At 39.0% G+C, this 13,876-nt stretch overlaps 1 protein-coding gene across 1 annotated transcript in view; it reads right to left on the bottom strand.

Annotated features, from left to right (window-relative positions):
* DCBLD2 (discoidin, CUB and LCCL domain containing 2) overlaps positions 1–13,876 on the bottom strand; it is a 110,531-nt gene that overhangs the window by 9,745 nt on the left and 86,910 nt on the right. Inside the window, exons 9-15 of the mRNA XM_041748614.1 lie at positions 12,774–12,814; positions 11,725–11,940; positions 10,823–10,947; positions 6,143–6,293; positions 4,792–4,878; positions 4,508–4,633; positions 1,491–1,584 (exon numbers count right to left, since the gene is read on the bottom strand). Of these exons, the coding sequence (XP_041604548.1) occupies positions 1,491–1,584; positions 4,508–4,633; positions 4,792–4,878; positions 6,143–6,293; positions 10,823–10,947; positions 11,725–11,940; positions 12,774–12,814 (840 nt within the window). The remainder of the gene's footprint in view (positions 1–1,490; positions 1,585–4,507; positions 4,634–4,791; positions 4,879–6,142; positions 6,294–10,822; positions 10,948–11,724; positions 11,941–12,773; positions 12,815–13,876) is intronic.

Here is a 13,876-nt window from a genome sequence, read left to right as displayed (position 1 = left end):
CGAGCCATTGCTGTGGTCCTCATTGTTACTACTGCTTCTACCCAGGTCCCCAAGAGCACCTGGAACTTTCTGCCCTGGACCTTCCCAGAGCCCCTGTCCCTCCTTTCCCTACTGCTCTCACAGTAACTTGCTGGCCCTCTGTCCAGACAGCCCTCCCGAGACCATGAATCCAGGATCCTCCTGCTGCTTCCGCTTCCCCCGTGGCCCCCGCCGTACGGTCAGTACCACCGCTGACCATCTCCCACTCTGATCCTCCCCCAGCCTGGGAGCTCTGGGGCTCACCGCCCGACTCTCAGCACAGGATCACTCCCTAGCCCAAGGCAGGAGCTCACATATTTCAGTGAACAAATCAAGTCATGCTCTTGCTCCACCAAACCTGTCCCTCCTGCTCTGTCATCTCCACTCACGACATCTCTACGGGTCTAACTGCACGAACCAGAAACTTCGGTCATCCTGGAGCCCTCCCCCTTCCCTAGTGGTCAGCCAGCCCTTGGGGTCTAACGACGGGCCATCTGCTCCACCCTCCTCAGGGCGAGGCCCACCTATAGAGCGAAGCCCCATCTGTCTCTCCGCAGCCTCCCGATCCAGGCCTAGGTGCAGCTCCACGGTCCCTCCTCCGCACCATCCCAGGCCAAGCCTACCCCCACTCAAGCACAGAGGCTGCGCTGGCCTCTACCTTCCTTCAACCTTCTCTTTAAGGCAAAACAAACTTGAGGATTACTTCTTCCTGCAGAAATGTTTCAGATGATGCTCAGATGAAACAGGTTCTCACATCTGTGCTCCCCAGCACCTCAAAAATAACTCTTGAAGCCATATCATGGCTCCTTATCAGTCAGCCTTGCCAAGCACGTGGGAGATAGGAGTTCATGCAAATTCTTTCAGGAAATATTAGTTAAGCACCTATTATGTGGCAGACTGTTCTGATCAATGTGTATCTTCCAGCACGTAAAGCAGGTCCTGGTACAATAAAGGAAACTTAGCCACTGTGTTACTGAACATACTCATTTTTTATGGAAAGGAGAAATAAATGTTTTTTTCCTGATTAACTATATAATTTATTGTGCAATTAACTATTTTTCCCAATTTCTAAATTAAAATGAATTATTTAAAATCAGATATAAACTCATGAAACAAATGTATTTTTACCTTAATAACTACCTTAACTCTTCTCAAAAAAGGTGGATAGTACTTCACCTTCTATATTTAGTTTCTTTCTTTTTTTAAGAGTTTGTTTATTCCTGAGAGACATACACACACACACAGAGAGAGAGAGAGAGAGAGGCAGAGACACCAGCAGAGAGAGAAGCAGGCTCCCTGTGGAGAGCCCGATGTGGGACTCGATCCCAGGACCTCGGGGTCATGCCATGAGCCAAAGGTAGATGCTCAACCCCTGAGCCCCCCCCCCCTTGCCCTTTCTATATTTAGTTTCTATTTCACACCAGGAAATACCCCTTCCTGGATCAATCAGGCGAACTGCTTTGCGTACCAACCTGCTTCTCCAATGCCAAGCACACACTGCTAGGAGGATGAGAGCGGTGAGCACCATGACAAGCACTGGGACTAGGACCGCGGCCAAGGCTACATCTGCAAACACACCAGAGGCAGAGTCACGAAGTACAAGTGGGAAAGTTATTACCCCTGTCATCCTTCAAAGCTTTTCTATTTCAGAAAGTACCGTACACATTATTTATGAAGTGAGCGTGGGCCTGTCTTGGTTAACGGCAGAGGCTTTGACTATTAACGTGAAGTCTATCGCGCTATTGACTTCAACTTTGCATACACTTAAAATTTTTCGTGACTTTTTAAATCACCAAGACAAACTTAAAGACAAATGAAAAACTTGGAAGTTCTGAATATCTGATATAAAGGGTTCCCGTAATTTATATATTACAGAATTTACAAGTCAAAAGCAATCAACAGAACAGCAGAGATGAATGAGCAATACAATTAAAAGATGCAAGTGACCACGACATGTTAGCTTCACCAGTAATCATAGAAACAGAAGTTAAAACAAGAATAAGATGCTATTTCCACTCATCGAATTGGCAAATATTTAAAAGAATAACGCTAGACAGGATACCAAGAAAGTTATTTTTATGTGACTTTAAATGATACTTTGTTTCATTTTGGGGCAGTACGTATAAATATGGGATATGTGGCAATTCCACGTATGGAGTCTATTCTTGGGAAAAAAATTAAGACAACATTCAAAGACGCATTTTTAAAGTGGTTTGTTTCTGTAGCTGCAAAAGAGCGAAAAACTGGAAATGATCCAAATGCCCAACAATGGAAGGGAATAAATGCATCATAGTATCCTTCGCATAGTCAAACACTATCCAGCCACTGGAAATGACATTGCAACTTGGTGGGGGAAATACTTCTGGGAAGGTAACATCGTAACATTAAGTATGAAAAAGGCAATGTGCATCAACAGGGCAGGAAAGGACAAAGTTCGGCCTGCAAGAAGGAGCTTGCACCAGGAGATCACCCAATCCCCTTATCTCCTTCCGTAGATAAGGAAGTCCCAGCCCGGACACAAAAAATGGTCTGCCGAAGGTCATTTGAGACATCAGCTTCCCTTCGAGCCTGGTGCCTCCCGTGTGGCAACGGGGACGACAGCAGCAACCACTGATCCTGCTGGGGGCTAAGCGCCAGCCACTGCGGGGCCTGACCCACGGCATCTTACGCTCCCTCACACCGTACCCAAAAAGAGGCAGTGGATACAGGAGAGGGCGAGGGGCCTCTGAGGAGCTGGATGGGTGGGAACCAGGGTGCAAAGCGGGCCCGCCCAGCCAGTGCTAGGAATCCCCCCTTCCACGCAGTGGACAGAGGGCACAGGTGCGTTGGCAAGTTCCACAAATAGGGAGCTTCCTTCTACCTGCTACCTCCTTTGAAAAGTAGAAGTGGTGACTGAGAGTGAGTAAAGAATTTCTGAGTCAAGGCTTTGAGAAATATGAAGTCTGAGAACAGACAGATGGGCTGACCAGAGAATAGAAAGACCGGCCGGCTGGTGCTTGGGGCTCCACGTGTGGAGGAGTCAAGAAGTTACAGGGGCACGAGTCTAATCATGATAGGATTTTCCCCAGCATTGCTCTCAGCCTGAATGTAAAACTGGAAAAGGAGGAGCACATAAAAGAGAAATCAGGACTCAGGCTTTCTAGAAAGCACGAAGAATTCGGAAAAGTAAATGTGCGGTATCCCTAAAATTTGTGAAACTGGAAAGAGAACACTCACGTTCAGGTAGACAGTCTAATTTAATTGGAAGTTTAAAAAAAATCTCCTTAGGTTTGAAACATAATAAAAAGCCCATATGCCACTGTCCAGGGAGAAGGAGACATGAGGTCTTTAACTGAAAAGACCTGTGCATTCTTTGTCATTCTTTTGAAGCTTACAAGAATCCTAGCTATGGAAGAAAATGCTTCAAGGACACTTTTAGTCTTGAGATTTTAAGATTCTATAATCAGATTTTAAGACGAGCAATACTTTTAAATGACGGTTTTTCCATCCAGGCACGTGGTCCGGGACTCTGCTCACACAGAACAGAATGGTAAGTTCTGTAGGACACTGGGGTCTCTCGTCTCTAAGAAGTCTTGCTTCTCTTTAGCTTTTCCAGCAGCATGAGAAAGAAAGTGGTCTGTTTAGAATGTACCTTAGAAGATACGGGAATAAGTGACATATGCGAAGTTGGAGAGTGTTATCTTGAATCAGGCAAATTTTTAAAAACTGAGAATGAATAAAATTCTGTGTGGCACAGGTTACCTCGGGATGAAGTGCTTTCTCTTCTCTGCACGGTCTCAAAAATTGGCTTTATCTGCCAACATTGAAATTCATTCCTCTGTGACACTGATGATTTTTTTCCAAATTCAGTTGAAATTTTGTTTTGCAACAACTAGTAAAATCAAAGTACTATGCTTTCTGTGTGTTAATGCCTTATTTATCACCAATAAAATGTGAAAATAAAGTCTACTTCATTTATCTTTATAATCTGAAAAAACTAAGATTGCAAACATTTGCAAAGTAAAGACCAAAGTTTTTTAATGAATACATGAACTCACAGTACTTTTTTTTTAAAAAAAGCCTTAGTTTTCATCAAATTGGTTTCTCCCCCCGCCCTTCCCTTTGTGCCACCAAATTCCCTATCCAACGAATTAATCTGTAACCAAAGGGGGGAAAAAAGGTTTGTTTCCTGCTATGGTTTTAGTTATTTCTAGAGAGACTCCTTGTGTTTAGCTGTGGTGGGGAGAAAAGATCACAAGAGGAGACCTAGAATACAGCAGCCATTTCTAAATATTTAAAGAACAATTCTACATGACACCAGAGAAGAGAAATCAGAGCAATGCAATCAGTTTCTTTTCTGGAGAAGAATAAAAGTTTCTTCTATTCTTAAGAAACACAGTTAAGAGGAAAAGAAACTAAGGGTTTGAAAGCTGGAAATGCTCCTGAAAATTTGTTACAAACAACATAAAATGCTACCACGTGACAGGAGTTAATTTCTGGATCTGCATACCTTTGGTCACACTTGGAGTTACGGTAGTATTTTTGATATCGGGAGTGGCCGTCGTTTGCTCCGTCTGTGCAGGAAACTCATTGTTGCTGCGAGGTTGTAGTGGTTGAGTAAATTTGGGGGCTCGACCTAGAAAAAGTTTTAAAACCTCTTTACTCTTTCATCTACATCAACCTGATTAAAATATTTTTTAATTGATTAAAATATTTTATAACGCTTTTATTTATGGAAAATTATACCACAAATCCAGGGAATACTAAATTCTCATACTTACAAAGGAAGCATACCTTTGGCTATTTTTGGAGGGGCTGTAGTGTTTTTGAGGTCATTGCTGTCCCGAGGAGGTGGAGGTTGAGTAAGCTTTGGAGGACGACCTTGAAAAGTAGTTTAGAAAAGTTTATACCTTTTTGCTGGTAAGAGTCATAGTTAAAAAACAGTAATTTAAATGTTTCCAACATTTCCTAGAGTACTCATTTCTGCTCGGTTATTTTAAGTCTTGGGGAGCAATATGCCAGAAGGATAATTATACTATGCATTACATATATAAGCTTACTGGGATCTCTCATTTTTTAAATAACTGTCTTAAAAATAATTTTCTTAAAAAAAAAAAAATAATTTTCTTAGGAGGAGGACACTGAGGAGATGGATGATGTTAAACTCTAAAGCTACAGAAGTATCATCACAGTTTGACATACGACTCTTTCATTTCATCTAATAACTATTTGTGGAGCATCCACTACATTTGGGTGTTGGGGCAGGTCCTGGAGATACACAACAGTAAACAAGGTATTAAAATATTCTACAATATTGAGGGGAAATTACTTACACTTTTTCTTTTTTTCAAAGGGAACGGCACTTAAGCTAAGATTACTGCTATAACCACTGGTGTTTGTGATACAATATTATGCTACATGGAATCTGATTAGAAATTGTGAAGATTGAGACTAGATCTGAAAACCAATCTCATTATATGAATTATCTCATCAATGATGCTCTGTCTTCTTCTTGTAACTTTGGAAACCATCCTGGTAACTAGCTTTATAAAAGGATGACTATTTCTTTTAAAAAATCCTTTTTAAGGAGGATCCCTGGGTGGCTCAGCAGTTCAGCGCCTGCCTTTGGCCCAGGGTGTGATCCTGGAGACCCGGAATCGAGTCCTGCGTTGGGCTCCTGGCATGGAGCCTGCTTCTCCCTCTGCCTGTGTCTCTGCCTCTCTCTCTCTCTCTCTCTCTCTCTATCACGAATAAATAAATAAATAAAATCTTTAAAAAAATATAAAGATAAAAATCCTCTTTAAGAAGATGTTGTAATTAAAATCTAAACACTCGTATTATCATTACTTATCTACTCTGAGAGCCGCAAAGCCATTTTATTTATTTTTTTTTTATTTTTTTTTTTTAATTTTTTTTTTTTAATTTTTTATTTATTTATGATAGTCACAGAGAGAGAGAGAGAGGCAGAGACACAGGCGGAGGGAGAATCAGGCTCCATGCACCGGGAGCCTGATGTGGGATTCGATCCCGGGTCTCCAGGATCGCGCCCTGGGCCAAAGGCAGGCGCCAAACCGCTGTGCCACCCAGGGATCCCAGCAAAGCCATTTTAAATTAATCCAGTGAAAATAAAATACTGTTGCTTTACCTTTAGGAATAAACTGACATCCAAGCAGTTCCATTTTCATGGCAATTTTCTGCTGCCACTGGGTAGGATTCACTCTAATAAAACGTGCAACAATTGGTGGCAAAAAGTTATTACGCACATCCTGGTGATAATCTTTGTTTCCTTGAAATATCTTTAAAAAACAACAAAAAATTGGTACTTTACATCAACAGAAGTCAGGGTTATACTGTTCCACTGAAACATTTTTGTTTTTTCTTTTTTTTTGCTCTGGGTCTTAAATGACATCTGTAAAGTATGACAGTAAGAATTAATTTCTCAGAAAATAAATTAATCATAATTTGGACAAACTATTAAGAAGCTACACATTCTTAATCAAACACTTATAAAAGTACTGAATACACAAATGATTTTAATGTGATTTAAACATAATAAAAATGCTGAGTTGGCAACTGGGAAGAGGGTTTCAGTCCCGTGAGGCAGTATAATTCTATTAGTAAATTAGGAATTGTAGCCCTGTGGGATTACCAACTGTTCAAATATATTAATTTTCAAAGTGAAGCATAATAGAACATACAGTCTTAGAGGAAATGCTTTACTGTGTACTTTTCATAATTTTTCTCGCAGAAGAGGCACAGAAAGTGAACATCGACTAAGGAATATGCAACAGTCAGATACCCCCACCTACTGGATAAACGACATAAAGACAGTTCTCATGTTAAACCCACTTTCATTCCTTGTTGCTATCTAAACCAGACAAGTGATTCTGAAACGCTGCTGCCTAATTTTAATGAACCCATGTAAACAGCAACAGATGCATTCTATGTATTATATGCATTCTATGTATTAGATAAAAATACGATTTCAAGTGACTAGCTCATCCCCTCAACCATTTCAAGCAAATCATGATAATATATAACACTGAAGGGCTCTTACTAACAGAGCATTTTCACATAATTATCTCAACTGTTCTCTAGGACAACTCCATGAAATACACAGGACCCAGAAAACTGCAGCTGCCAGAATGTAAGTGGACTGGATAACGTCAATAAGCGAGCAGTGACTTGAGTCCAAGTCTTCTGACTTAACTCTAGAGCTCCACTAAGCAAAAAGTCCTCCCTTTTCCTTTGGGTGAAATCACCAGGCTAGTTTCTAAAGACTGCCAAGAGATAGATAGCTGCCTAAAACCAATGGGGTTTGTATTTTTATCAGTTGATGTGAGAGCAAGTTAATGTTTAACTCCTCAATCAAGTCATGTCCAAATAGAGCTACTTTCTTTTGGCTGATTCACAAAGTATTAGACTGTAAATTTCTAAGACGTGTTAACAGCCTTCATTTTCTACAAGGTTTGTTTTGAAGTTATAATAATCCCCTACCTAGTAAACTTGCATTATTTCCTCAGATATTACTCTGAAATGAAGGCAATTATTTGCAGTCTATTATTTTAGTGGAACAGGAACCGTAATCATTTTAGGACATAAAAACTATCCCTGAGGCCTTACTTCACACTATAGTTTCATTTTTATGAAAAAGCTTAAGGGAGAAAAATTTTATATGAACTAAGTAAAAAAGATCTGCTATAATCTATGAGCATTTATTAAAAGCCCCTGAGTATAGGAAGGTCTGCAAGGTGTCATGAGGATAAAAATGGAAACGGAAGTCAAAGCTTCCACTCTCAAAGAACTTAAATTTTATTAGATATCACCACACACAGATATGGCACACTATTTAAAAGTAATATATTATGAAGTTGTACATACACTGCTATCTTCTGAAAACAAACCTTAAAGCCATCTCAATCTGTATGTGTCCCTGCATATGTGCATGCTTAGAAAGGGTGTGGAAATGAACACATCAACTACTCTGGAGTTGGGAGGTCAATGAGAGAGCAGATGGGCTAACCTAAGTGAGGCAAGAGACTGGTATTCCATATACTTCAATGTAAGGACTTCCGCTTCTCTTCAGGACAGAATAACAGGGACTAAAAGTTTACTCTTTGCCTTACACATCTGAAAAAATCAGACAGGATATATGAAACACTGGACAATAGGCAGCATAGCGCACTGAATCCCTGAGAGAAAAAAGACACATGAGGTGAGCCTTTCTATTGCCCCAGTGTTGTCTGGAGAGAGCCTTGGTGGTCTCCTGAATTGAGGACACAGAGCTCAGAGATGGAGAAGCCAAAGTAGCTAGAATGTGCAAGACAGAGTATAGGAGAGAAGAGAACCGCACAAAGAGGGACTTCTTGGATCTGTAGGGGGGGTTTCCCCTTAAATCTTCAGTTGCATGTAAAGTAAACAATCTGTGGATGGGAAAAGAAGTGTTGGAAAGGAGCCAGCCCAACAATTCTCAGAGCTATGCAGGGTTGGGAACAGCTCACATTACCGATAGATAGCATGGAGAAAACTCATAATGTATGAGACTTTGGGTTGAGTACTTAGAACAGTATTGTCTCAGTAGCAGAAAAAAAATTAGAACTAAAAGCTGCTCAGGTCCTGCCTACCAAAGCTAAAATGCAAACCTTAAAAAGACCAAATAATTCCCAAGTAACCAGTGTCTCAGAATAAAGCTCTAAAATATGTAGAAAACAGAAAGCAACCCTAGCACCAAACAACGTAAAAGTCCATCATGTTTGGTAACCAACCAAAAATTACCAGGGAATATGGCTCATAATATCCATCCACGTAAAAAGACCCACATATGACACATTAGTAGACAGAATTAGCAGATAAGGGCATCAAAAGAGTTACTATATATTCCATAGGTTTTAGGGGTAGAAAAAAGCATAAGTATGTTCAGGAGAGACTTGGAAGAAATTTTAAAAGCGCCAAACTGAATATCTGGAAGCAAAAATGCAATGTTGAAGATAAAAGTACACAGGATGGGATTAATATATTAGATAGTGCAGAACAGATTAGTGAACTTAAGGCAAAACAGTAAATTTTCCAAACTAGAACAGGGAGAAAGATTAAAAAAAAAAAAAATGAACAGAGCATCAGTAAGTTGTGAGACATCTTTAATAGTCATAATATTCATGTAATTAGAATTAGGGAGGCAACATATTTGAGAAAACATATTTGAGGAAACATGGCCTACAATTTTCTAAATTTGATGCAAATTATAAATAGCAGATCCAAGAGATCAAAGAAGCCCAAGCAGAAGAAACATGAAGACAACTACACAAAGGCACATCATAATCAAATGCTTCAAACAGACGTTAAAAAGAAAATCTTAAAAACAGACAAGGAATAAAAAGACACATTACATAATGAGGAACAAAGGCATGAAAGATAGAATTCTCACTGGAAAAATGTAAACCAGAAAACAGTGGACCAGCATAGTTAAAGTGTGGAGGGGAAAACAAAATCAACCTAGAATTCTATACCTAATGAAATTATCCTTCAAAAATGAAGCAAAAAAGGAAGTCTTTTTCAGAAATATAATTCAATCGTGCTAGATGTTTTTATAATAGAATCATGGATACTTTTTTATAATTTCAAAAAGTTAACTATATTCTGCAAGTACAATACATATTCTACAAACAGGTATGGATGTGCTCAGAGTAAAAAGGTAGCCAAGTTTGAGGTTATTAAGCAGAAGGAAGATAGGTACAAAGACAATACTGTTATTTACTTCAATGGGTAGAGCCTCACCAAAGATGAAGGTCATGTGCTATCACGCAGAAGAGAGAGGAAGGAGGCCTTGAGTAACAACGGAAGGGTTTAGATCCACATGACAGATTATAAGGAGCCCCTCGAGTTTTCTGAATAGAGAGATAAGAAAAGTGGAAATTGAAGACATATCAGCAAATCATATATACGATAGAGAACGGAGGGTATATAGAATTGAAATGGAACTCAGGGAAGTTTCATGGGAAAAAAAAAAAATTTGTGCTTATAATTTCAGTTCTAGGTGAGAAGAACTTGGCCTTCCTTGGGAGCAAGGACTTCCCCGAGTTCCAAGGTCCTCGTGGTGGATCACAGGCCAGGAGCCCAGGCGAAAGTGTCATCTAGAGGATAGCCACTACTCCCCACTCCCCACCCCTGATCATCTGCTCTGAAACATTCCTGCATTAGCATGGAAGCTAAGGAAACTCTTCAGATAGGAAAAAACAAGTTTTCTAAGCCCCAATTTGGTATAGTGATCTTGAAATGAACTTTCAAGTCTATATCCCATCCTATAATGCACTTTTGGCTTCAGCTATTGTCTGTTGTCCCCTTGCCTCCATAGAAGAAATCTGGGGACAAATTAGGCTCTCCATCATTCTATGGATTAACAGGAAAAACTTATTTATGACAAGAAATTACAAGTTCCTTTTTAGAATTTTTTTTTAATAAGTTACCACTACTGATTGAAAATTATTCATTCCTTCATTCACTTATGTAGGCTCTACACTCAAAGTGAGGTTTAAATTCATGACCCTGAGATCAAGAGTCACATGCTTTGCCACGTGAGCCAGCCAGGTGCCCCTTCTTTTTAGAACTTCTTAATCAAGTACCTAAACAATTGAGTTAAGAAATCTGAGATCATCTGAGTGAGAATCTCCTAACCACAGTTAGAAGAGTACGGCTAATAACCAACACAACCTAACATAACCAAGAGAGAGCAAAGACCTAGCAATAGCTAACATGAACACTGCACATGAAAATGTCCACAATTTCTGGCAGAGGCCCATTTTCAAAAACACCCTGGCAATCATCTTACCTTATCCTGCTCCACACCTGGCTCTCTGTACACAGTCCATCTCTGTCCATCATCACTGTATAGAATTCTGTAGGCTGACACATAGTAATTGTGTTCCACCATGGTGGAGCCAGTAGTTACAATGCCTAGGGAATGGAAAGTTGCTTTCGTTAGTGCACACAGTCTGATCCTTGAAGTCTGTTCAGCATTGAAGCACAAACATCCAAAGTGCACTGTTAAAACATGTTTGCCAATGGCCCATTACCATCTCCAAGTGCAAGGTTTCATCATAATAGCAACTAAATCCTTGCCTTGTTCCCTTGTAGAGACACAAGAGTTAGGGGAGCACATAGGGAAAGGACTGTTCTATTTTGACAGCCTGTATTCATGTCATTGCAAAATATATCTCATCTACCAAGTAAAAATGACTGCCTGGGAATAAATGGATTAAAACAATTATTTTTTTCAGTGCCAAATCAAAATAAATCTTTAACAAAACTACCTCACCTAATAATTCTAATAAATTATACTGACCATTTGATAAATTGCTCCAAATAAATTTGTATTCAGACACAGGCAGAATATTATTTATAGCACTTAAAATGAACTCCTTGAACATGAATTTCCTTTAATGACTAGGAGAGATGGTAATTTCAAATATCAAGATCACTTAATTGAAACACTACCTTAAAAGAATTTTATTACGATGAAAACGAAAAGCTAGTAAAAATCAAAAACCAACACCTTTACTCTGCCATGTTTTAATAAAACTACCTTTTGGAATACTTAACACCAGTAAAGAAAACTTAAAACCATACAATTAAATTGGCAGTGACCTAATTTCCTATGAAAATCTTAGATGTCATCAGATTTCCAAATAAAATCAGAACTATAAAGCATTCTAGAAAATTATGTCTCTTGACCTGTTATCTTCTTTTCTTTATTCAGATCTATTTGTAACCACTGATATTCATCAGTGGCAAAAGCAGCCCAGGGAGGCCCAGGTTTCTTCAGCCTGGCCTTTTCGGGTTTCCAACTGTTCTCTTGTCCTGTGTGGTCAGTCCATTCCAGCACAGATGATGCTGTTATTTGAGGATCGGCAATCACACCAGATTCCATCCCCAGGGTTCCATAACAACCTGAAACAAAAAAGACAGAAATTTGATTTCTAGATATAAATTCAAAATCTGTATAAATTTGCTCACTGGAAACTTTCTATTGTATATGCAATTAATATACACTGTGCTAATAATATACTGTAATAGAGAAATATCAAAAGTAGGCAAATGTTTCTTGGGTCTATGTCTTTGTGTCTCATCAGGAAATGTACAGACATACTTATTCACAAGCAATAACCATTAATTTAATGGGAATACATTATCCTCTCCCTGTGATACTTGTCTCCAGACCAGTGGAGGACTCACTCCCTACTGCAGTTAGGTGTTTGCTCAGATGTCACATTCTCCATGAGGCCTATCCTGACCCCACTTAAAACTCCAAGCCAGGCACTCCTGCATTGCCTATATCTGCTTTCCTTGACCGATTTTTCTACATCTTCAATAATATTAAAAGTACATCATATATAGTAATTTATTTACCTACTGTTTATTGTTAATCTCTCAATACCAGTATCTAAGCTCCAAGAAAGGAGGATCTTGTTTATTCTGTTCACCTTTGTTTCACTAGCACCAGGACAGTGCCTAACAAATCAAAGGCACTCAATAAGTATTTTCTGTTGAATTAATTCCTTCTTCAGACATATTTAAAAAATCACCTTTCCTAAGGAACTTTTCTTGCTTACATGATCATTTCTTTATTAAATATAAAACCTCCAGTTTATTCCATCTATTATATTATTGTGACATACAAGAAGGTGCAAAACACCAACAATTGGCATACTACATGATGGTATTTTAAAAATATTAACTATTGCGCAAATTATAATAAATTATAAAGTCCATGAGAGGCTTACCACTTGTCTTAAATGTAAAAAGACTTGTAGATAAGTGTCCCCTGAAAGAGAGAAAGGTTGTTCTTGGTGACACTCATATATTGACTTCCCTATATTTTTCTTAAGTAAAACTTTTTCTTTTGTTTTTACTTTACTATATAAAGAACTAAGGATATTCTATGGCTATATGTTAGACAACCGATGCTATTCTTAGGCGAAAAAGGTCTCATTTCAAAGCAGAACAACTTCTGAAATCAGCATAAACAACTTTCTCTACGAGTACCTACTGCCTGTCTCATACATGAAATGTGCCAAGTAAGCCCGTGTAACCTTTAACATGTACTTATTTATCTTTCATGGAAATAAACTGATTCCTCAAACTTTTCTGTGTCATTTGCTTTTGTTGCAAGTACACTAATTCTCAGGGAATGAGGCTTAAGTTTCCTTGGGTAAACAGAAAAAAAGCTGGCTACAAACAGAAGAGATTGCATTTGTTACAGAAAATAAACACAGTAAGAAGTAGTTTCAGTGTTACAATGCAGCACTGCATCTGGATTTCAAAGTAAGAGGCAAGGAAATGCAGTTGGGGAGAATGGAGCAGTGGGACAAGGGAGTAGTTTACCAAGGACTCTAAAGAACTTGGGGAGATGAGAACATCAGCATATGCTCTTGCTTTTAGCATAACATTCAAACAATTATTACAAGTGAATGCAACCTATCCTTATTTTTTCTTAAGGTGTGAAAGAAAGAGAACTGACAAAATTATTTCTAAATATAGCAGAGGGGAAAGGAATGAGAAGTCTCTGCATAAAATCATCTAGAAGAAACCAAGAGAAGGAAAGGTTGCTAACTCTAACCAGGGATGGGCAAACGATGGCTCGCTCATGCATGGCCTGTTTTGTATGGCCAGTGAGCTAAGAATGGTTTTTACGTGGTTAGAGTTTTAAATGAACCAAAAAAGCATAAGTGACAGGGACATGTGGCCTTTATAAAACCTAATATATTTGCTATCTGATTCTTTACAGAAAAAGTTTGGTGTCTCCTCCTTAATACTGTCATGGATATGGCTCATGCTCTCATCTTCTGAATGAAAACTGGCCAAGAACCTCTGAAGAGAAGCTGGT

This window comes from Vulpes lagopus, chromosome 1 (genome assembly GCF_018345385.1).
Source record: "Vulpes lagopus strain Blue_001 chromosome 1, ASM1834538v1, whole genome shotgun sequence".
Classification (NCBI taxonomy): Eukaryota; Metazoa; Chordata; class Mammalia; order Carnivora; family Canidae; genus Vulpes; species Vulpes lagopus.
Note: the sequence above shows the minus strand (reverse complement) of the source record. Positions and strands in the feature narration are given on the sequence as shown.